Genomic DNA, 25,750 nt, shown 5'->3' on the forward strand with positions numbered 1-25,750 from the left:
ATGTGTTCTATAGAATTTTTGTATGTGTGTGTTGTGTTAGTCCTGGATATTTCACAAGGGCAAAAGAGGAAAAAAAGAAATGGTATGCAATACATGTGTGAAAAGGGGGTTATAGAGATGAGAGGAAACACAAAACAATGGCCTTGACCTGAGGCTAAATCCTCTCTATGGCCAACATGCTTGGAAACATACCTATACAAAAGCACCTACTTTACATGAAACTCTAATTCTTTAATGCTGACTTTCCCTTCTTATAACTGGAAAGTTTCTATTTTTCTAGGATGAGATACCCCCATTTCCTACTCGGGTTGCAATTCAGTCTATTGAGTCTCAATTGGGTAGACCTGTTGCACAAATATTTGCTGATATCAGCCCGGAGCCAATTGCAGCAGCATCGTTAGGGCAGGTTTATAAAGGTTAGAGAGCTTGTTATTGTAAATAAGGGAATATTGTGCATTGCTTAGGCTATATCTATGTTGTTATATTATCAGTGTGCTTGTTTTAATCTCTTAAGTGAGTGTTCCCTTTTATTGTTTCAAGTTTGCAGCTCATTTGCATTCTGGGGAGCTTGTAGCTGTTAAAGTACAAAGACCTGGTATGTCACAGTTATTGACACTTGATGCCCTGTTGTTTAATATGATTGGAGGCCAGCTGAAGCGATTTGCTAAGGCTCGGAAGGATCTCTTAGTAGCAGTGAATGAGATGGTGTGTCTACTATTCTTTTCTTGTTTCTTTGTGATGCCATGAAAATTAACCTTAATTACCTATTTGTGATATATATTGCTACTTTTTTTTTGTCAGGAGATATACATTGCTATTTTGTTAAAATTTGTATTTACTTTTGGTTGATGCTGCAAATTCTAACACCTTGAGCATTGCTGACAAGAATAAATGGGGAAGCTTATGCTACAAGGGTATCTAATAATACATGATCATGTTCAATGTAATATGCATTCTGAGCTTATTAATTCTAGGCTCTTTCTAAGATTCTTTTTGGAGTTTCCATTATTTGTAACAATTGTTTATTCACTTGATCTCAATTTACGGTTATCCTTAGTGTTGAGAATGTTTCGGCAAGGGTGTTTCATCATCCTTTTGTATTTGGGCACCCAAGTATGGGCTTTATTGTAATTTTTCCTTCAAAATATAAATAACATGTTTGAGGATGTGAACAGTAAGAAACACACACCTCTTCAATACATTCTTCTTCTCCTTCTTCTCCTCTTTTATCTTCTTGTACAAACTCTAGATCTACAATTCTAGATTTGAAACTTGGTATTAGAGCAGGTAGAGTCTCTTGGGATTACCTTTCCTGCTGAAATATGCCGCAGAAATTCTCTTATAGATTAGCACTGATAGTGTTCATTGGGGAAATGTCGATTCCGGTAAAATTTCATGTCGTTACCCATGGAAGTGGAAATATGTCATGGAAATATTAGGGAAATTAGGGGCATTTTAAACCATTCTCTTGTTTAGTCATTGATTCCTTATTTTTATGGAAAAATACTGCCGTTCTCTAAACGAGTCCTTCAGCATCGCAAACAGCCTCTTCTGTGACCACCTTCTCTATCAAAGCCTTTTCAGCCTCTGGGGCCCCTGATCTATCTAAAGGGCTCTTAGCTTCTTCCGTCATTTATTTCCTCAGACTCAAACTACTTGGCTCAAGGAGTATGTGTTCTTCAAACTGCTCAACCCCGGAAAACTCTTGGGCTGAATAACCTTCCTAACTGGCTCCACCCTTGGACTCAATTCTAAAGGATTTAAATCTCCTGTGCCCTCTGTTATAATCCTTCTTAAAATTCAATTGTTTCCTGCCCAGATTGTCGCCCTCTTTTATGTCCACATGATGATGCAGGAACTGAATGGTCAAAATTGGAATTGTATGATATTTTATGTATTTCTGTATTTTTGGACAGTAGGGGTATTTTTGTCATTTTGCAAATTTCTGTGGGATCCAATGATAGGGTTTTAATTATCTAGGTATAGTTTGTTTATGTTTAAAATTTCAGAGTCATTACATAAGTAGGATTAGAGTTATTGAGTCTTCTTTAAATTGAAATAGGATATGACAGCTTAGTTCGAGTCCTACTAGGATTATTGAGTCTATCAGTTTGACACCTATGACTATTATGAGTCTAACAGTTTGACTCCTTGGATTATTATGAGTTTAGATTCTATAAATATGTATAGGCGTTTTACACAAAGGAAATGAATTATATTGAGTTTTCTTCAGCTTATGCTAGCTATGGTTGAGTGATTCTAGGCACCCTGTGAGTGATTTCAGGTAATATCTCTCTTCTTTCTCTTCTTATTTTCTCTCTTATTCCTACAAGAGGCCATTATAGCCATTGACAGCCATAAAACTCTGATCAAGAAGACCATTCAACATTCTCCAAGGACTAGAACTGAGCTGGTCCTACATCACATGCTCCCCAAAGGGATCACGTGTTGAGCTGCTGATAACAGGCCCAGCCAGTTGTTGTTGCTCTTCTTTCTCGCGAAACACCTGTTCGCCTTCCTCTTCTCCCTTTCCAATCTCCCTATTCTTGATATCAGCATTACAAGAACCTTTTTTCGAATAAACACCATAGGATTTATTCAGTCTCGAGCTTTACACTCAACATCTCTTCACTCTCTCCCTTCTTCCCCAAGCCTTCCAATCTGCTTGTGCCATGTGGATTACACCAAACCCTACCTGCATCATCTTCAACCTCTTGTCTCCCATACCACAGGGACGCTTCAGTTTCTGATGTCATCCAGAGCTTCCACCATCTCCCTTCAGCGAAGAGATTGATTGTGCAGGGAATCCTATCCAGTTTAGTTCCTCCAACTATAATCTTCACTGCATGAAGGTCAGCAGTGTAAATGTCTTCCAACACTCCACCACGTGCAACTTCTAACTTATCGAAGACATGATCCGTCTACAAGTTGAATAGCAGCCCAAAAATCTTCAAGATCACACTCCCTTCAGGTACTGAAATTTCATTGCAAGACGGTGTCCAGTTCGCCACCGTCACCAAGCCTTTTGACGTTTCAACATTCATGAACTATGCCTTTGATTTTCCTAGGTTCAGAGCTACTTTACAGTCATCAAAAGGAATAATCACAGCCAAATCTGGATTTGAAATTATAATCGTAACATCGTTAAGAATTCTCTTCCAATCACTTACCTTCTTCTTTGCTGTCACTGTCAATATTTTGCTCCAATCTTCCTCGCCTCCTCCCAACGCAAAATTAGGAGCGCCACCAGCTCCTTCAAGCATCACCTCTTGATTCCTATTGACCTTCTGTATCCTGAAACTTCTTCTCTACCCCTATTCCCTTTAATTTTTCTTTTTTCAGCTAATACCTTTCTTCGTACTCCGGCAGCACCTCAACAACTGCAACCCATCTTGTCTATTTCTTCCTTCTCGCAAACAAATAGTCTGCCTCCTGCCATCTTCCATCTCTTTGTCTAACCTCAAAACACACCCTTTGTTATTGACTTTTTTATCAATTGAGAAGAGCTTCTGATCCCTTCTCAAGTCACTTCTCTAGCTTGGTCTGGTCACCGTATTGATTGCTTCCTCCACAAATCCTTTAATCCAACCTGCAATGACTTGGGACAGGAAAACCGTGGCCCTCCCTTCCTCTTCATGCATCAAAATGTCTCCCCCTTTAAATTCCTCTACCAGAAAACTCTTTTTCTTGACGCAGTGGAGAGGTAAGAGGGAAAAGATGCACAAAAAGGAGGAAGGAAGAATGGAAGGATACTGAAGGGGGTGAAGTCAGGAATATAGAGGTCTGCAACTCGGGAGGAGAGTGAAGGAGAGAGCAGTAGTATTGACGCTACTGATAATGTGTTAAGAATTGAAGTCCAAGTTGGCAGACTTGGAGTGGACTTAGGATGGAGGGGACTGGTGAACAAGGGGATGAAGATGGGTCGGGGATGACGAAGGTCAGAGTTCCAGGTAAGTTCCATTTTCCAAATTGTTCACATTTCATTTTTTTTTTCAAGACAAAAGTATGGTCTGATTGGCATTGGTCCTACAAACAAGTTTAAGAAAGTTTATAGGAAGATAGGTTCTAGTGTCAGAGGCCTAAAGAAGAAGCTTGATGAGAAAGGGGTATTGAGACTCAAACTAGAGAGGGGGAGGAGCTGCATCGGTGTTCTGTTCCTAAGGATGGTGTGGCGATTAGGTCGGAAGCGGAAGAAAAGTAGCTTAGGGGGGATCGAGAAAGCAAGATGCCTCTAAATGATTCATTAACAGTCAGGGTGGAGAAGGGAGGAAGGATGGAGATTGAGAGTTTGGTAGAAAGGGGTTTTAGGATTGAAAAGAGTTTAGGCTTATTTTTCTTAGGTGGACTGGAGTTCGCTAGAAGGGCTTTTGAAGGTTTTGAAGAAGCAAGAGAGGAAAGAGTCTCAAGAAGTCTGTTATTGGCGTTGGTGGAGAGGCATTGAATGAGGATGGGGATGAACAAGATGAAGCGTTTGAAGCTGAAGATTAAGTTCTTTCTTGGTTGGGGGGCTTCTTTCTGCTTTATTTTTGAGTTGTAAGATTGAAGGGCTTTTGAAGCTTTTGAAGAAGTAAGAGAGAAAAGTCTCAAGAAGTCTGTTATTGGCGAAGGTGGAGAGGCATTGAATGAGGATGGGGATGGACAAGATGACGCGCTTGAAGATGAAGATTAAGTTGTTTCTTGGTCGGGGCCTTGGGGGGCTTCTTTCTGCTTTATTTTGAGTTGTAAGATTGAATTGCTCTGCTAATCATTGGGTTGGGTGTTATTGTAACACCTATTCTGCTGTTTGTAAGCTGCTCTTTTTATTTTAATGATTTTTTTTACCACAGAAAAACTAAGTTTGCTCAGTTTTTGCGCATGTCTTATGTTAGCGTAGGGTATTTCTATCTTTTTACCTAGATTAATGTTGCTGATCTGTAATGTTGTGTTGGAACCAATGCTCCTAACTTAAATAAAGGCACATATGTCTTTTCAATCAGTTTTAATAATATAAGTTTTGTCTGGCCGACTGGGAGAAGGTTATGTTGACTTCCAATTCGAACCAGAATTTCCCCTTCTCTCTCTCTCTTTCTTCCACCTTTCTACCTCTTTCTACCTAACCGATCGCAGACAGATAGAATTCTAAGGCAGGCCGAATCATAACATGGTATCAGAGCTTGTTGAATCTGCCTAGATTTCTGTCTGCCTAGATTTCTATTCTCTGCGCACCCTATCTAGGGTTTCTCCTTTTTTTTCTGCATTCGACTGGAGATAAGGGAAAGGGCTGAAAAGGAGTGATCGCCCTCTTCCCTTGGAGGTTTCTATGCCTCTAGTCAGGTCGTGTGTGGTCGGTTGCTGTGGTTTCTAAGATTGCCCTCCCCTAATCGATGAAGAATAGAGGGCCGATCTGTGTGGTGCAGTGGCTGCCATGTGTGGATTGATTTCCTGCTCGTGTGGTTGTTACTTCAGTGATAAGGTAAGAGATCTCAGTGCATGATATCTGTTATGGATCAAATAGGAAGTGTGTTTTAGACCATATACTAGGGTTTCAGACAGTAATGTGCTAGGGTGTATGTTGGTTTTTGTGTATTTCGAAGGAAGAGTTATAATCATATAGTGGTGAGATTTTAGGTAGTCGTAGGAGTAGGGTTTGTGGTGTAAAGAGCACACTTTTCAGCAACAAGTGCTGAAACCAATGTGACAGGTGTGATCTAGTTGTGTGTAGTGTGCAGAATTCAGTGGTAATAGAATTCAGCAAGTGTGCAGAATCGGTGATAACATAATGGGAGATAACAGTGATTGTAAACCTAGTGTGATGGTGCCTACAGACTACCTGAATGTTCAGATGATCTCCATTAAACTAAATGGAGAGAATTATGTGCCTTAGGATAAATCCGTCGAAGTCTTTCTGAAGGTAAAAAGAGAGGAGAAACCCTCCACTAACTCTCATGAGTATGAAGACTGGGAGCAAGAGGATGCTCAGATCATCACATGGTTGTGGAATAGTATGGAACCCGGGATTAGTGTAAACTTCATGTTTCTTGACACTGCCAAAGATGTGTGGGACCATGCGAAGAAATTGTATTCGGGTCCGAACAATACAACCAGAGTGTATCAGCTGTATCAAGAGTACTTTAACCTGCAACAGGGCAATCAGAGTCTTGACGAGTACTATGCCAACATGAGAAACATACGTAATGAGTTGAATGTCTATCACCCTCTCACTTCTGATGTCAAGATTCAGTAGCAACAGAGAGAACAACTTGATGTGACTAGATTTTTGGTGGGACTGAAGTCTGAATATGAACCAGTATGGGCTCATATATTAGGAGGATCAGCTCTTCCCTCCTTAGAAGAGGTATTTGCTTGACTCCGGAGGATTTCTATCGGATCTACTGAGAACTCTAATATCTCAGATAGATCTACCTTTGCTGTATTGAGGGGTCGTGGTACTCGAGGTGGAGCTCGGGGAGCTTAGTCTGGCCGTGGTGGTGGTAGTGGTTCTGTGTATGGCCGAAGTGGCAATGGTGGGCCTACTTATAATCGTGGTGGTGGTCGTACTGGGGGCAGAGATTCAGGGGGAGCCCGTGGTAGAGGACGTGGCTCAGGCCCGAGGAAGTGCACTCATTGTGGTATGGATGGACATACCATTAACTATTGTTATGATCTACATGGTCCACCCTCAACCTGGGCCAATCATGCCGCAACCAGTGACTCAAGCTCCAGCTTTAGACAGGAGAATCATTCATCTGATCAGATACCTCCCACACCCACAGATGGTCCCGTGAAGGAGATGGTGAGCGTTCCCCGTGATGAATATGAGAGGTTTATCCAATCACAACAGAACACGACGACTTTTGCTCACTCAGGTATGGCTTGTCTGGCATCCACACCCAATCCCTGGATCATTGGCATCCACACCCAATCTCTGGAGCCTCCGATCACATGATTGGAACTCTAGGTGTGTTTTCTTCCTTATCTCATTGCTCAACATCACAATCTGTCACCCTTGCTAATGGTTCCACATCCTCAATTTGTGGTGTTGGTAATGTTGACCTAGATCCTGTATCCCTCTCCTCAGTTTTGTATGTTCCTAATTGCCTTTTAATCTTATGTCTGTCAGTAAGCTGACCAAATCACCTAACTGCTTCATTACCTTTTATCCTTCTATGTGTGTTTTTCAGGATCTCAAGACGGGGATGAAGATTGGTGGAGGGCATGAAGCTGGTGGACTGTATTATCTTGACGGTGGTGGTGGTAGAACTTCAATAGCTCTCCAGTCATCCCTTTCTCCTCTCCAGTGGCACTGCCAATTTGGTCATTCGTCGCTAAAAGTCTTGAAGTCTTTGGTTTCATCCTTGAGTCAGCTTTCTGTTTTGGATTGTCAGTCATGTCAGTTTGGGAAACACCATCGTGTTCCCTTTAGTTCTAGGGTTGATAATCGTGTGTCGATTACTTTTTTTTTTTAATTCATTCAGATGTTTGGGGTCCTTATAAAGTGATGTCATATAATGGATACAGATATTTTGTCATTTTTGTAGATGATTTTTCAAGGATGACGTGGCTCTATCTAATGAAAGAAAGAAGTGAATTGTTTACCATTTTTCGGAAATTTTATGCTGAGATTCGTAACCAATTTGGTACCCACATCAAAGTTTTCCGTTTTGATAATGGCTGCGAATATTTATCCTCATCATTTCAGGAATACCTGGATCAACACGGCATTATACATCAGACCTCATGTACCTACACCCCACAACAAAACGGGGTGGCTGAGAGAAAGAATCACCATCTCCTGGAAACAACAAGATCCCTCATGCATCACATGCATGTTCCCAAACCCTTTTGGAGTGATGCAGTGCTTACCTCGTGCTTTCTGATTAATCGGATGCCCACTTTCATCCTTGATGGTCATTCTCCGTTTCAGGTCTTGTTTCCCGCTTTGTCTTCGTTTTCCTCTTACGCCGAGGGTATTTGGGTGTGTCTGCTTCGTCCATAATCTGGGTCCCGGGAATGACAAGTTCGATGCCCGTTCTCTTAAGTGCATCTTCCTTGGCTATTCTCGGACCCAGAAAGGGTATAGGTGTTACCATCCTAGTTCTCGACGGTCCTTTGTGTGTGTTGATGTCACCTTCTTTGAGTCTACTTTGTTTTTTTTGGGGTCTGGTGATGGTTCTTCCTCCTCTTCCACTTCCCGTTGTCGACCCTCTTTCCTTGGTTCCAGCCGTGACCAAACCCTTGCCTCCGGTGCCACCACCTGTTGAACGCCCACCTATCTGTCATGTGTATACACATCGCCCATGCGTACCAGCTACTACTCCTCCGGCTACATCTCCGTCGACGGATCCGACACCAGACCCGCACTTAGCATTTGAGCTTGACCTCCCCATTGCTTTGCGGAAAGGTAAACACACTTGCACCCTTCATCCTATTTCTAATTATGCTTCTCTTACTCACCTTTCCGCTTCCCATCGCCAATTTGTCACCTTGTTATCATCAGTTGTTGTCCCTAAGGATTTCCAGGAAGCCCTTGCCCTTCCAGGGTGGTGCCGAGCCATGGAAGAAGAACTCTGTGCCCTTCATCATAATCATACTTGGGACCTCATTGCTCTTCCTCCTGGGAAGCAAGCTGTTGGTTGTAAATGGGTTTATACGGTTAAGTATTTGCCTGATGGTAGTGTTGAACGCCTGAAAGCGCGATTGGTTGCAAAAGGGTACTCCCAAACCTATGGTATTGACTACACAGAGACCTTCTCACCGGTTGCTAAGATAGGGTTAGTTCGTGTTGTGATCTCTCTTGCAGCCATGTATGAGTGGCCACTATATCAGCTTGATATCAAGAATGCCTTTTTGCATGGTGACTTACTTGAGGAGGTCTACATGGAGCAACCTCCAGGGTTTGTTGCTCAGGGGGAGGATGGTAAGGTGTGCAGACTAAGGAAGGCTATATATGGGCTTAAACAGTCTCCTCGAGCATGGTTTGGTAGGTTCAGTGAGGTGGTAAAGAAGTTTGGTATGAAACAGTGCAAAGTTGACCATTCTGTGGGTGGTGTATCTAAATGATATTGTTATTACTGGAAATGATAACATGGGTATTGATAGGCTGAAGACTTGTCTGCAGGATCATTTTCAGACAAAGGATCTTGGTAAGCTGAAATACTTCTTGGGGATAGAGGTAGCAAGATCCAAGTATGGTAATAACCTGTGTTGGAGAAAATATGTGCTTGATTTGCTGGAAGAAACAGGCTTGTTGGGTGCCAAACTAGCTGAAACACCCATGGACACAAATACCAAGCTAAGTAGTGATATGGGTGAAGTGTTTGAAGACCCTGGCAAATACCGACGACTTGTGGGCAAACTGAACTACCTAACCATTACTAGACCAAACATCTCATTTGCGGTTAGTGTGGTAAGTCAGTTCATGCAAAAACTTCTGATTTCTCATTGGAATGCAGTTCTGAGAATTGTGAAGTATCTAAAAGGGGCTCCAGGTTGCGGTCTGATATACAAGAGTGGCGGAAAACTTGAAATAGAAGGGTATTCTGATGCTGACTGGGCCGGTTCTATGTCTGATAGGCGGTCTACTACAGGCTATTGCATTTTCCTGGGAGGTAACCTGGTGACATGGAAAAGTAAGAAGTAGATGGTTGTGGCGAGAAGCAGTGCAGAAGTAGAATATAGGGCTATGGCGCACACCGCTTGTGAATTAGTGTGGCTAAGGAACCTTCTACAGGAAGTAGGGTACAACATCAACACTCCAATGAAGCTCTATTGTGATAATCAGGCTGCAGTTCATATTTCCTCTAATCCGGTGTTTAATGAAACAACCAAGCACATTGAAGTTGACTGCCACTTTGTGAGGGAGAAGGTGCTGAATGGAGAACTAGACACTACACATGTTAATACAGGAAATCATTGGGCTGACTTATTTACAAAAGGCTTGAGTCGGGGAAGAGTGGACTACATATGTAACAAGCTGGGAGTATATGATATATACTCACCAGCTTGGGGGGGAGTGTTAGCGTAGGGGTATTTCTGTCTTTTTACCTAGATTAATGTTGCTGATCTGTAATGTTGTGTTGGAACCAGTGCTCCTAACTTAAATAAGGGCACGTATGTCTTTTCAATCAGTTTTAATAATATAAGTTTTGTCTGGCCGACTGGGAGAAGGTTATGTTGACTCTTCCAGTTCGAACCAGAATTTCCCCTTCTCTCTCTCTCTTTCTTCCACCTTTCTACCTAACCGATCTCAGACAGATAGAATTCTAAGGCAGGCCGAATCATAACATCTTACACAGGTGTTATCTTAACACCTGTTCTGCTATTTGTAAGCTGCTCTTTTTATTTTAATGAATTTTTCGTTTACCACAAAAAAAACTAAGTTTGAAAGAAGACTATAGAACTATGGAATCTATAGTTCTATGTAGAAGTTTGGGATGATATTGAGAGAGATGAAAGATTATGAGGATGTTATTGGAGGGCATCCAAATATGAGAGAAACTGGGGTTGGTTTGGCACAAAATGACGAAAATAATCAAAATGAGAAAATTTTGGGTTTTGATGAAAAATAAAGAAAAAATTACCTAGGTTAGTTCCATTCCTTTAAGAATGTTGAGAAGCGAATATCTTTAAGAACTTATGGCTATTGATGACTACAATGATTTATTGAATGATTAAAGAGAAAATAAATAGAGAGAAAGAAGAGAGGAGAGAGCCCAATATCACTCAATAGGGGTGCTTAGAACCACTCTAGGGCATGGAAATCACTCAACACTGAGCACACGTTTTAAGATCTTGAATAAAATCAAAGCATTCATCATTTTTTGCACCTCAATAGTGTATATAAACACTGCTTTATTCTTTCCTTTTGCTAAGTTACCTCAATTCATTTCATTAATATAAACAAATTTGTACAATAAGGATCCAAGAAAAGGGGCAAAGATCCCTAGAAAACAGCAGTTGTAACTGATCCCAGTACAACCTACTTACCCCTTTCTTAGCTAAAGAATCAGCCAACCCATTTGCATCCCTTAAGACCTATTGAAATAGTACTGTTATCCCCCTTAACCGCAATTTGATTTTCTTCCGTAAATCCAAACTATCTTCTTTTCATCCTTCATCCAACTTAGCTCCACTTGAGAGTTCCCTTAAATAACTAACCTTTCCAAACCCAATTCTTTTGCTTTGTGGGCTCCATATAGAACGGCAGACAACTTGGCTCTTGCGGAATCTCCTAGGCCAATAGGACCTGAGAAAAGAGCTGTTATATTTCCATCTTTATCTCTAAGCACTCTCCCAATCCCTGAAGGGCCTGGCTTACCAAAACTGTTCCCATTGAAGTTAAGCTTAATGAAATTTTCCAAAGGAGGTTCCCAAGCTTTTAAGGTCCTGATCTTCCCTGTTGATGATGAAGCCACTTTCTTCCACTTCCTACTTAAGTTGTCAAAGGAGTAGGGTGAGAACAAGTCCATAGATTTAATCCAATGGAAAAACAATAATTGTAGAATTTCCACTGTCATAAAAAGCTAAATAACTCCTAAACCACTTATTCAATTGCTTTGGAACTTTAAATATGAGTAAACCTTGACTAGAAAAATCAAACTCGTTAAGGCTGAACCATATAGACAAAATGTAAAATGACCACAATCCCTTGCTGTCTAAAAATACAAAAATATATAAAAATTTCAAAAGACTTCCGGCTTTGGTTTTCTTTGCTCTTGCATCACCTACCCTTTTTGGAAATGGAAGGATGATGTGGTCTATCCAAATTAGTGGACTGGAACAAGATTTGCAAGCCTAAATCCAAAGGGGGGCTGGGTGTTAAAAGGGTGAACGATATCAATAATTCCTTACTAGGGAAGTGGTTTTGGAGGTTTGGGGAGAGTCAAGGAGGGCTGTGGAAAAGAGTGGTACAGGCCAAATATGGAGATAGGAATTTTGGATGGGACAAGGAGCTTCAAATCAAATAGATAAATACTATGGGTGTTCAGTTTGGAAAGGAATTGAAAAAGCTTATAATTTGTTTGCAAAAGGTGTGAAACTCAAAATAGGAAGTGGGGAGCGGGTCAAATTTTGGAAGGATGTCTGGTGTGGGGAGAGGTCCTTGTCTGAGAGCTTCCCTGCTTTGCTTAAAGTGGCAATGGTAAAGAAATCAAGATTGGTGAATGCTTGCAAGTTCAAAATGGTAGCATGGTCTGGACCCTGCAGTTCAGGAAGAATTTAAACGACCAGGAAATGGATGAGTGGCTGGGCTGCTGCAGCTTTTATATAGTACACAGGTGGAGTTTGCTAGGTCTGACAGAAGTCTGTAACTGGAATAAAACTGGAAGATTCACAGTTCAATCCTTTTATAAGGCATTGGTCAATGCAGGACATTCAGTCCCAGCTCATATCATCTGGTGTAAAAATGTACCTTAAAAAATATCTTTCTTTGTTTGGATGGCTTACATCAATAGAATACTTACAAGGGACAACATTGCTCGGAAAGGCTTTTTGCTTGATTCAGCCAGCTGTGTACTATGTGAAGGACACTGGAAACAGTGGATCACCTATTACAGCACTGCAGCTTCTCCTTTGTGATTTGGAACAGAATTTCACACTTGTTTGAAATACAAAGTTGCTGCCCAGGATCAGTAGGACTTTGTAAAGGGTTGGAGGGTGGAAGGGATGAGTAAAACAAGAAAATTAATCTAGAATATAACCCCACCGGTGGTTTTTTGGTGCCTTTGGCAAGAAAGAAATGCCTGAGTCTTCAAAAGCAAGATAAGTTCTGCTGATTTTATTTATCAGAAAATTTTGGGAAAGATGTTCTCTTGGTTGGCTGGTCATTGGTTGTTTAAGGGTGTAGGTTGATTCTTTTTTTGTACATGCTAATCTTTTTGTAAAACAGGGTGGGGGTCAAGGTTAGAAGGAACACTTTTTTTTGGTTCCTGAGTACATCTTGCTGTACACTTTTTTTTTGTTTTGTGATGAATGAATAGTATTTTATTAAATGGGGATAGAAATAGTACAAGCATGAAGCACCCTAAGAGGAGGCACGAGGTGTTACCTCCCCTTAAAGGTGGTTCCAAACCCAACTCTTTTCAGATTACAGTTACAAAATAGCCAAAAACAGAGAATCCCTTGAAGCCCCTTATTTAGCTAAAGAATCTGCGAAAGCATTTGCCGATCTACTAACCCACTGAAAGCTAACTGACATGGTTCTCGTAAGCAATTTGACTTTTTTGATGATGTCTCTATATCCCCAAACAACAGTTTTTGGGTCCGACATCCATCCCACTATCACCTTAGAGTCTCCTTCAACTATCAAATTAGTCACTCCAAGTTGGTTGGAAATCTGTAGTCCTTGTTCCACAGCTTCTTAGCCCTTGTAGAGTCTCCAAAACCCATTGGACCTGAGAATAAGGACAGAATGCTGCCATCCTTATTCCTCAAGATCCCTGTTATACCCAATGGTCCTGGATTGCCTTGACTGCTCCCATCAAAGTTCAACTTTACAACTCCTTCCGTAGGGGGTAACTAACTTGCTTGTGTTCTATTTTTCTTGGATGAGGTGGATGCCACTGCTGCCCAACTCCTTCGAAGGTTATCACTAGAGTAATCCACAAAGTGATCAATAGTTTTTAGCCAAAGGATTGCCCTTGTCAGTATACAATCCTTTATTTCAGCAATGCTTATCTCCTCTTGGAAAATTCTAGCATTTCTTTCCCCCCAAATGGTCCATAAGAGGGCTGCCCTAATACATTTCCACATTACTTTCCCTCTCTTTGTTGGCCAACCAAAAAAAGATGGATCAAAAAGTAGATTTACTTTAGGAGGCAGGTTCCACCTGTACCCAAACAACATAAAAACCCAATTCCAAATATTTAGCTGTAAAAGAGCAAGAAATCAGTAGGTGATAACAGTTCTCATTCTGCACTTTACATAAAATGCACCAATTGGGGGACAAGCATGAATAAGGTCTCTTTTTTTGTTCATACTAATGCAATGATACTTTACCTTCTCTCTCTTTCTTTCTCTCAAAAATAGGCCTATCTAAATTGTTCATCATGAAGGCAACCTTTTGGGTCATGTTTTTCGTTTCCATCTCCACATCAGCCCTACAACTACAACCTATTTGGGCTTTTCTCAAGCAATATTAACCAGCCAGAGTGATAATTTTTTAATTTAAACAATACCAAAGAAAATGGTTATTCATTTTGGTTGGGGTGGGGGCTTTTGGGATGAAGTTTGCTTCATGGAGAAAGGGTTATAGCAGGAACAAAAAAGATTGCCAATCATGTCCCATAGGGGAAATGTTTTTCATGATTCCCAAACCTGACCACTTTAAACTGTCTCTTGTAATCACAAATTGTCTAGAGTTCCACCTATTCATATTGTTTGCATTCTTTTATGACATTTTTAGCTTTTATTCTATGATGATAATAATTTCACTGTGGAATACATGAAGTGACAGGTTAGGCACATGTTTGAAGAAATTGATTATGTCCTAGAGGCACAAAATTCTGAGCGCTTTGCTTCTCTTTATGCATGCTATCGAGGTAAGTTATTCTACACAATAACTTATGTCGCCATTTGCTAAATTTATTGTACCTCAACTCCAGAAAGTAATTTTTCTTGTCATCCCTGATCCTCTATGAATCCTAATGTCAGAGCATATATGTGATCCCTTACCTGTCTCATTGGACTTGTTGGAAAGTCAAATAGGATAAAATCTTATTCAGATCCAATGGTTGGTCTGTTTTGGGTGTCTCTCCAAGAAGTGACTCAATAATTGAATAGAATTTGTTGGTAGGTTATATGATAATTATGTGGTTAGTGCTCTTTGAGAATGATGCTTTGAAGTTCCTCTTATCTTTTGAGTTGATAAGTGCTAATCCTACTTTGAAGAATAGGATAGAGATCTGATTTTCTTTTTCTTGCTTTTGGTAGTCTTATTTTTTTCAGTTAAGAAGTGCTAATCTTGCTTTGAAGAGTAGGAATAGAAATCTTTTCTTCTGATTGCTAATTAAAATGCTTTATTAATTCAAGAAAAGAAAATTTTCTGAAGAGCCATAACACCTAAGCTCAAACAGTTGGAGTTTTACCCCGTATTTAGCCAATGCGTTGGCTAAACCATTTACTGTCCTTTGTAACCATTAGAAGGCTGCCTTTGGTTCCCTATCAATATGGGAAACACCATTGGGTTTCCTTTTGTCCTAGAGTTGATAGTTGTATGTTGAGTCCTTTTGCTTTAGTCCATTCAGATGTTTGGGGTTTGATTAGAATTGAGCCCTATAATGGTTACAAGTATTTTGTCATTTTTGTTAATGATTGTTCAATGATGACATTGATTTATTTAATGAAAGAAATGAGTGAACTATTCTCTATTTTCCAATTATTTCATGCTGAAATACGCACACAATTTGGTGTCCCAATAAAAGTTATTCATTCAGATAATGGCTGAGAATACTTTCTTACTTCATTTCGACAATGTTTGGAGCAGCATGGCATCGTTCATTAGACTTCTTGAGAGTCCACCCCCCCTCCCACACCCCCCCACAAAAAAAAAGGGGGGGGGGTGGCTGAAAGGAAGAACTGTCATTTACTTGAGGTTGCTCAGTAGTCAATCCCTTCTTCATCATATGAACATTCCTGAATAGTTTTGGAGTGTAGTGCTTACGGATTGTTTTCTCATTAATTAGATGCCCTCATTCATCCTTAATGGTTGTTCTCCTTTTTCTATTTTGTTTCCCATTTTGTCTCAATATCCTTTGACTCCCAGGATCTTTGGGTGTGTGTGCTTTGTTCATAAAGTCATTTGTTTGTCCTGATGTCATATTTTTTGACTTAGTGCCATTCTTCTCGGGTCTTGCTGTATCTCCCTCTTCTCCAATGGGTCCCCTTCCTCTTCTAGTTGATGATCCCATTCTGGTTGTCCCTATTGTGACTAAGCCTTTACCTCCTCTAGTGCAGAATCATACTAAACGATCACTGATTAAGGTTCAAAATATCGATACGCTTGATACGCCAGTACAGGCATATTGGGCAGTATCGGTAGTTTTTTTAGTTTTGTTTTTTCAAATCCGGTTCAGAGGAGCCGGTTTAAGGTCCGTCCACCCCTTGAACCAGTCAAAACCTTGATACACCCTCTGGAGGGGCGTATCGGGAAGCTTCTGATACAATACTTATTGATTGATACAAGCCGATATGTATCGATACTTTGAACCTTGCCATTGATCCGACAAGTGTATACTCATTGACAGACACTAGCACCTCCTCCGGCTTCTACTTCGTCATCGGATCTTGTAGTTGCTCCTATCACAGTGTTGCCTCCTTTTGAACTCAACCTTTCCATTGCACTGTGGAAAGGTAAACGTAGTTGTACTTTGCATCCCATATTGCATTATGTTCTATTTCTCATCTTTCCACATCATATCGCCGATTTGTTTCTTTGTTGTCATCTATATCTATACTTAAGCATCTCCAGGAGCCTCTTACCTCACCAGGGTGGTGTCAAGCTATGGAAGATGAACTCTCTGCTCTTAAACACAACCACACGTTGGAGCTCACCACTCTTCTTCCAGGTAAGCATGTTGTAGGTTGTAAATGGGTGTATACTGTTAAATACATACCAGATGGCAAAGTGGAGCGATTGAAGCGCGACTGGTTGCTAAGGGTTATTCTCATTAGCAAGTATGTATGATTGGCCCCTGTTTCAGCTTGACATTAAAAATGCCTTCCTCCATGGTGATCTTCTGGAGGAAGTTTACATGGAGCAACCACCATGGTTTATTGCTCAAGGGAGGATGGTAGGGTGTGTAAGTTCAAGAAGGCAATTTATGGGCTGAAACAGTCTCCTCATGCTTGGTTTGACAAGTTCAGTGAAGTAGTGAAAGATTTTGGGATGAGACAATGTCAAGTTGACCATTCGGTGTTTAGCTATGATTTTGAAACTGGGAAGATTTTGCTAGTGGTTTGTATAGATGACATTGTCATAACTGGCAGCAATAGATTGGGGATTTATAGGCTAAAGGCCTTTCTACAAGTTCACTTCCAGATAAAGGATCTTGGGAAGTTGAAGTACTTGGGTATAGAAGTTACCAAATTGAAGCAAGGTATAAATTTGTGCCAAAGGAACTATATTCTTGATCTATTGGAAGAAATGAGACTGTTAGGTGCTAAACCAATTGAAACACCTATGGAACAAAATTTTAAGTTGAGCAGTGATGTGGGTGAAATGTTTGATGATCTTGGAAGATATAGACAATTGGTGGGAAAGCGAAACTTCTTAACTATTACTAGAACAAATATCTCCTTTGCTATTAGTGTGGTAAGCCAATTTATGCAAAACCCTCAAGTCTTTCATTGGGATGCAATTCTTAGAATTGTGCGGTATTTGAAGGGAGCACCAGGTCATAGGTTGTTGTACAAGCCTGGAGAAAGTCTTGACATAGTTGGCTATATGGATGCAGATTGGGCAGGCTCGGTGTCTGATAGGAGATTTACTACAGGTTACTACACCTTTATTGGGGGAAATCTGATGGCATGGAAGAGTAAGAAGCAAACTGTTGTGGCAAGAAGTAGTGCTAAAGCTGAATACATGGCTATGGCACACACTACATTTGAGTTAGTATGGTTGAAAAATCTTCTGTAGGAAGTTGGATCCTCAGTGAGCAAACCTATGAAATTATATTGTGACAACCAAGCTGCAATATCCATCTCATCTAATCCAGTCTTTCTTGAGAGGACAAAACACATAGAGGTTGATTGCCATTTTGTAAGAGAGAAAGTCCTTATTGGAGTGATAAGCATAGAGCATGTGAGTTCAGGTGATTAGTGGGCCAAATTGTTTACAAAAGGGTTGAGTTCAGGAAGAGTGGATTATATATGTAACAAGTTGGGACTATATTACATATACTCTTCAGCTTGAGGGGGAGTGTAGCCAACTGAACCATTCAAACACTTGGCTAACTTTTTGGAGAAGTTTTCAAGAGTTGGGTTCCTAAAGTTACCTCCCTAGGGTTACCTCCAAGTGGGAGGTATCCACGTCTTCTAACTAATAAAACCCAACTTCCTCTGCCCCCAAATTTATTCTGACAATACATCTCGTTATAATTAACTTGTAGACTTGACATTTGCTGAAGCAAGTTGATCATAAATTTTAGGTTCCTCACTTCTTTACCCTCATCTTAAAAAAATTGAATGATGTTATCTGCCAATTACAAATGTATAACCTAGGGGTGTCCATGAAAAATCGAAAAACTGAAAAACCGAATCGAACCAAGAAAACCGAACCACAAAGTGCGGTTAACCGAACCGGTCGGTTCGGTTTTGGTTCAGAATTTTTGAAAAACCGAAGGACCGGTTTGGTTTTTGGTTAACCTATAAAAAAACCGACGGTTAATCGAACCGACCGGTATATATATTCATATGTATATTCTATAAATATTTTTAATATGTCACATATTTTCTATGTATTTTATATAAATATATATTCATTATATATAAATATTATACTTATATTATATTTATAATGATCTATTTACAAATATATTATATATTTTTAAAATATTTATAATATATTATATATCATTCATTATTTATAATATAATATTATACTTATATTTATATAATATATATTATAAATATAAAAAACCGAAACCGGTAGACTGGTTAACCGGTGGTACCGGTTCGGTTTCGGTTTGGCAAAATGAAAAAACCGGTACTACTGCTTCGGTTTACAAAAAGGGGCCATGGTTCGGTTACACCCCTAGTATGATCACTACTCTACTCATCTTCCATCCCTTTATCAATTGTAGTCTACCTACCCTCAAATTGAACCTAATGAATACATCAACTATGAGGGTAAATAGGAAAGAGGAAAAGGAGTATGGATCTTTTTTTACTCTTCAAATGGGGGTGGGGTGGGGGGGATATTATTTTCCTTGGGAAGTGGTTGTGGAGATTCAGCTATGTGGTGTTATAGACAAGAACTCAAGGAAATTAGATGGCTGACCAAGAACCTAGATATAGCAGCTTGGTGGGTACAAATATTGGCAAATAGTTTGGCTGATGCTGTAGCCTAGGGATCAAATCTGTTGGGCGTCTATATATGAGGCTGTATATAAGCATTCTACATACTTAATTGCTGTCCATATTTAATATAATTTCAGTTACTTACCAAAAAAGAAGAAGATATTTCCATAGTGTTAGTGTAAGGTGGCTTAAGTAGAGAGGTGCATTCAGTGTGTTCTGATCAGCATATACCAATGAGACTAAAAGAAAATTCTTCAAGTGCTAAGTAATCACGAAACAACATGTTTAAAAAATAGGTGTGGCTAATGATTTAAAAGGCATGCCTAGGCGCACAGGTGATGCACATTTTAAGCTATGTGCCATGCCTATGTCCTAGGTGAACCACTTTCAAAAGGCGTGCACCTGGTGCGGCTCAGCCCATGCATGCGCCTTTTTTTACTTTTTGCAGTTTTTATATCTTTTTAATAAAAGATATTTTTAAAAGATAATTAAAATTATAAAATCAATTATTTATGTGTTAAAATTTTTAAGACCCTAACATAGACATGTTTTGGCTTGCATCAAGGGGCTTGGTACAAAAGCAGCTTGTAGAATTTGGAACTAAAGATGTAACATCACATTAACTATTTGAAATAAGACATTTGAGAAAGAAATGAAGAAATTAAAAGTTTGACATCCTTGATTATGTTTTATATGTTATGTTTATGTATTTTATTTTAAGCAAATAGGCTTCTTTAAAATATCTAGTTTAAAATTATAGTTTGAATTTTCTTTATATGTTTTATATGTATGTTTATGTATCCGGTGTTTTGCAATTTCTTTTTGATTTTTTTTTTTCTTTAAATTTGTGTCTTGCTTAAAAAAGGTGTGCACTTCGCCTTGTGCCTTGCACCTCAGGTGCAAAGTGGCCTTTGCGCTTTTTTTGCGCCTTGTGCTTTTAAAACACTGGTTGTGGCTGAGATGGATAAGTAGCAAGACTAGAAAGAGCATAATATGAAATGAGACATTGGACAGGATTTAAGGGTAGCTCCAATTATTGACAAGATAGGGAAAGTTGACTGAGCTGATTTGGCCATGCGAATAGATGGCTGTACCAGCGAGGAGTAGCTTAGTAGGCTCTAAAAGAGCAAGGTGAGGACCAAGGAAAATGTGGTGTGAAGTGGTAATAAAAGATATTAAGGACTTATAATTTGACAGAAAACTCTCTCTTGATAGTGAAGAATGGTGAGACAGGAATCATGTAGCTGACCCCTAATGGTTGCGATTGAGGTTGAGTTGGATTCTGGTATTGTTGGTACTGGGAAACTCTTTAGAGTTTTTAGATTTCCATTTTAGATTTTTTTGATAGATAGATTTCCATTTTAGATTATTTCTCCATATATTTTAAAGTTATTATTCAGAGGAAAATTCTCATTGTAAATATGTATATTGTTAGATGGTCTAAAGTGTTGCAGTGTTAGTCATTTCAGTCTATGTTACTATGAAGTAATCTATAAATAGCCAATTGGAGAGAGGTGTATGACTTGGTTCTCTCAATCTTTTATCCTTTTTCTCTTATCTTCTTCTCCTCTACTCTTCTCCATTTATAGTAGGTTGAATACCAGAATATTTGTGTTCAAAAAATCTATGAATGATATAGTCTCTACTCTCTACATTTCGAAAATTACTGCAACACTTGTTTGCACTGTTCATTTTATTTTTCTCTCATCATGCCCTTCTTTTTTTGCTTTGAGATTTCAAAATTTCATTAAATTTGTTATTTGTTGTTTTTCAAGCATACAGACTGGAGTTGATCATAACTGCCTGTTGATTGACAGATCATGGTGAGAATACTCCACAAAAGGATACTATAAGAGAAGAGAAAGCAAACTTTATTAGGGTTCCCAAAATATATTGGAACCTTACTCGTAAAGCTGTGCTAACAATGGAATGGATTGATGGAATTAAGCTCACAGATACAGACCGATTGAAGAAAGCCTGTTTGAATCGGAAGGAACTGATTGATATGGTATATGATAGAAATTGCTCTTAGACATTTTATCTGTGCAATAATGTGTTCTTGAATCAACTTTAGAACTATTTGAATCCTTACAACTTTTTAGGAGAAAATCCTCAAATTTCCCTTGAGAATTTTAACAAATACTAAAATCTCCCTCAGTTTATTCTAATCCTTAAATTTCCCATATAATAAGATTCCACTGTTAATATCAAAATGGGAGCAGCATTGAAAATGCCATTATTACTGTTACAGGGTATCCCCAGAAGACAATCTTTACAGGGTGTCCTTAGAAGTAAATATATTGTTTGTAAGCAAAACCAAGCATAGCACACAATTGATGTTCAAGGAACTCAACGTTTTAGTGACTATTGAGCTATTCTGATATCTATATATATGTGTGTGTGTGCGTGCGTGTTATTCTCTCTCTCTCTCTCTCTTGTTAGAATAAGTGACGGTGATTTTTGTCTTGTGTTCCCATGTCAAACAACAGGGGAGGTTAATATCCTTTTAGAAAGGTGAGGGGAGGTTTTAGTATTTATTAGAAACCTCAGGGGAGGTTTAAGGAGTTCTCCCTGTTTTACTAACAATGTTGCCCAGCTGTATCTAATATGGTGTCTTGATACCTTGTGGGCTTATGTTTTTCACCTGGTTTTCTAGGGACTCTACTGCTCACTAAGGCAGGTGCTTGAAGTGGGTTTCTTCCATGCTGATCCTCATCCGGGAAATCTAGTTGCTACAGTTGATGGCTCTCTTGCATACTTTGACTTTGGAATGATGGGAGAGATTCCTCGCCATTATCGTGTTGGGCTTATTCAAGTGGTAAGAACTTCTTGCAAGAAGACAACAAAGAGATCATAATCTGTCACGTGGTTTCATATAGCCTTTTTGTATAGTTCTGTTAGTTTCATCTATGTAGATCTATATTCCTTAGGTTGGTATATGTTAAAACACTGGTAACTTGCAACCTATTATTGATATAAGATGTGGAATTTGGGGAATAGAGTTTCTCACAATCTCTTGCATGTTTCCAAGCTGTTTTGGTTGATTCTACAATCTACATTTCTAAATAAGTATTCCCCATATTAGACTTTGTATATTTGAAAAATTCCAATTGATAAACCGAGTAACTCATATTTCTTTTCTTTTAAATGTGAAAGTGAGATGAGTATTGTTGTCCATTGTTGATTTTAATGTACAAATGTATTAATTATCCATAACTTCCCGATAACATGGAATTTGTTTAACTGGAATCTATGTTACATGGATATGGGCTTGAGTTTTAGAATTTGACATGGATACGAGATGCCAGACTTGGTGAGCCCGAGAAAATAGGATTGATAGATCACATTGGTATATTTTAGTTTTTACTTTTTAATATTATGTTTTTCAATTCATATGCATAAACGTGGTGGAAGGCGGCTCTAGGCTGTCCGTTAGTTGGCTGCAGAAGGAAGACTTCAGTCTGTGGAAGTTCTTAAATGAGAAAAAGAAAATTAACCAGCTAACTCAGAAGTCAGAACATGGAAATTCAGGTTCAGTAGTTCAAGAGGAGTGCTAATTCTATGGCAGATTCTTTGGCCAAACAAGGGGTGGGAAGAGCTAATCTCTTTTGGGCATTGATATAATCTGTTTTCTACTTTTAGGGAAGGTTAAGTGATTTTACCCCTCCCTGTTGTAACTTTATCTTTTCTATTCCTCTTAATAAAAGTTTCTGTTATCGATAAAAAAAATCCATATGCATAAAGGTGGAGATCCCCCACCTCTGATGCTTTTTATTTATTTTAGTAGTGAAGTTGATGAGTGAGTTGTTGAGGAGTGTGGGTAATAGAAATCTATTAAAGGGTTTTAGAGTGGGAAGAGAAGAAAGAATTGTCTTACATTTGCAATTTGTGTGACGCAATCATAATGTGGGAGTTCAAAGGGGCTTAAGATATGAGATGTCTTAAAAGAATTCTAGAAATTGTAGAAAAGGTTTCTAGATTGAAAGTCAATATGGCTAAGTGCAGCTTAGTGGAAATCCAATTAGAGCCACATGAATTGGAGGAATGCGTAGCGATATGGGATGTGAAATTAGACCATGGCCTCTACAATATTTGGGTTTTCCAAGATAATCATCATTCTAGAATGTAATCATTTAAATGATTCTCTAAAAAATTGGCAGTGTGGCGAAAGAATTGTATTTCTATGGGAGGAAGAATAACATTCATTGAGTCTACCCTCTAATCTACCTACCCACCTCCATTTGGCGTTTAAGACCCTAGTGAGAGTAGTAAAGAGATGTTTGGGTTGGAGAGATTCCCCTTAGTGATAGGTTCCCTACTATTTGTTCACTGTTAGAAAATAAAAGAAGAGTGATCTCTTTCGCTTTTATTGATAATTCTTGGGACCTTGGTTTGAGGAGAGGTCTAAGGGAGAGTCAGAAATGGCAATGGTGGATGAATTAGTTACCCTTTTAGGGTCAACCTATCTGGATCAATCTTGTTTGGATAGTAGAATTTGGAAACCTACCCCATCTAGTGTATTCACTTGTTCCTCTTTCTTTGATGTCCTCATTCAGTCAACAAACCCTGCAAGGAGCCTTCCTTCAAAGGAGGTTGGCCTGTACCTCCAAAAATTTGGGCTTTTTGCTAGGAGGTGGTTCTCCAAAAAATCAATACTCTAGATATGTTGCAAATAAAAAGGCCAATTTTTTGCTTGTCACCCCATGTTTGTAGCCTCTGCTTGGGTTCTGGTGAGACAATCACACAACTATTAATTTCTTATCCATTTGTGTGCTTTATTTGGACTTGGTTGTCTTTTATCTTTGGTTGCAGGTGGTGTCCCCCCTTGGACGTGGGAAGCTTTTTTGACCCAAGATTTTTTAGGCAACCGAAGAGACGTGGAAGATAAATGTGGGGAACCATAAGAGCAGCTATCCTATGGTCAGTCTGGGAAGAAAGAAACAATAGGATCTTTAAAGGAGTGGAGAAATCCAAGGAGGAAACTATAGAAAAAATAACCATGACCACTGTTCAATGGTTGAAAACTTCGGATTTGTTTAAAGACTTCTCAGCTGAGGACATTTACAGGAATTGGGGAGTAGAGGCATCTACAACTTCCTTAAAACTTACTGTGCTGGAATTGTGGTCTCCACCAACACAACAAAGAGTAAAACTGAACTTTGTCGGGAGTTCTAGAGGTAACCCAGGCCCTTCAGGTATAGGGAGAGTATTCAGAGATGAAAATGGCAGAATTGTGGCTATGTTTTCGGGGCGAAATAGGAGTGGGGGACTCATTGAGAGCGGAGGTGATGGCCTTGCTTCAAGGTGTAAGATATGCCAAACAATTGGGGTTACACCAAATTGAGATAGAGGGAGACTCTAAATTGTTGATTGATTGGCTGCAATCAGGTAAGTTGGGAGCCTGGATTTATAGACAGCCCCCAAGGGAAATCCTAAATACAACAACGGAGGTTGGTGCTTGCTTCAAATGGACAAGGAGATCAGCTAATGGTTTAGCTGATATGTTGGCTAAACAAGGGACTGTGGGGGAGAGTATGTTTTGGGCAGTAACAAGGGACTGTTGGATGAGAGAGCATGGACCTGACACCCTAGTGGCATTTTATCTAGTGCTTCCTTTACAAAACACACCATGAAACCAATGTTCTGTCCTCTCCTTTCCTGATGGAAGCAATTTGAAATAGTCCCTCTCCAAAAATTCTAGTTTTCTATTGGGAGGCAATACTTCAAATCATAATACATTCTGCTTCAAAGGAAATGGAAAATCTGTTGTTTATCCCATCTTGTGTTGTGTTCTATGTTTCACTAGTGGAGAAGCCACAAACTATTTTTTTTTTACTTTCTTGTCAGTATGCATCTCAGGTATGGTACTTTCTACCTATTTTGGGACTTCTTGGACAGCACCATGAAGCATCTTAGATCTCTTAATGGCAAACGTGGTTAACTGCCATATGAAAAGAAAAAATGTACAAGCACTGGTATCCTATGGAAATTTGAGTTGAGAGATATGCTAGACTATTCATGAACAAAGAACAAGGTACAGTCATTAATAGATCTCATCAAGGTGACAATAGTTCATTAGGTTCTGGTAAGTGAAGAATTCAAGGGGGTCACTATGGATGTACTATTGAGACGTTGGAAAACAGTGGCTGGTTTCTCTGTTAAAAGTCAACCCAGAATAGTAGATTAGAGCCCTCCTGGAACAAGCAGATGAAATTAAACTTTGACGTTTGCAGATTAGGCAGCTTTACATGAATCCGGTATACAAGGGGAAGTAAAAGATGATAGAGGAAGAACCTTACTCAGATTTTCAGGGCTAGCAGGGTTCAGTATTTCATTGAGGGCTGAAATGATGGCTATAATTCAAGGTTTAATGTTGGTAGCATTAAACAGTTGGAGATATCTGATTGTGGAAGGGGATTGCCTAGTTGTATCCACTGGTGTGTACAGAAGAAGAGACCCCTTGGACTGTTCTTTTTCCTATTAGAGAAGCAAAATCAATAAGCAATAGCCTGAACTGCTCGTTCAGGTGGATCCCTACGACTGTTGATTGCCTAGCTGACAGTCTAGCAAAAAGCTGGGTGATGAGGTGGAGTCTTCTTTGGGGAGTGCCTGGGTCTGGGAATGAATTGTAAAGTTGTAAACGGAAGTTTTGTGGGAACTCACTTCCTATGGTGTATGGAGTCTTTTGGTACTCTACAAGTGTTGTGCAAGCCTTTTTTGTTGGATTCTAGGGCTGCAAACTACTATAGCAAGGTAC

At 39.4% G+C, this 25,750-nt stretch overlaps 1 protein-coding gene across 5 annotated transcripts in view; it reads left to right on the top strand.

Annotated features, from left to right (window-relative positions):
* The window catches only part of LOC104611710 (Protein kinase superfamily protein), a 74,980-nt gene that overhangs the window by 27,687 nt on the left and 21,543 nt on the right, over positions 1-25,750 (top strand). For all 5 annotated transcript variants that reach the window (XM_088893324.1, XM_010278889.3, XM_010278888.3 and 2 more), the window contains 5 exons: positions 281-416; positions 548-705; positions 14,432-14,516; positions 20,811-21,001; positions 21,650-21,811. In XM_088893324.1, the coding sequence (XP_088749450.1) occupies positions 281-416; positions 548-705; positions 14,432-14,516; positions 20,811-21,001; positions 21,650-21,811 (732 nt within the window). The remainder of the gene's footprint in view (positions 1-280; positions 417-547; positions 706-14,431; positions 14,517-20,810; positions 21,002-21,649; positions 21,812-25,750) is intronic.

Source organism: Nelumbo nucifera, chromosome 8, assembly GCF_055504915.1.
Source record: "Nelumbo nucifera cultivar China Antique chromosome 8, China Antique-T2T, whole genome shotgun sequence".
Classification (NCBI taxonomy): domain Eukaryota; kingdom Viridiplantae; phylum Streptophyta; class Magnoliopsida; order Proteales; family Nelumbonaceae; genus Nelumbo; species Nelumbo nucifera.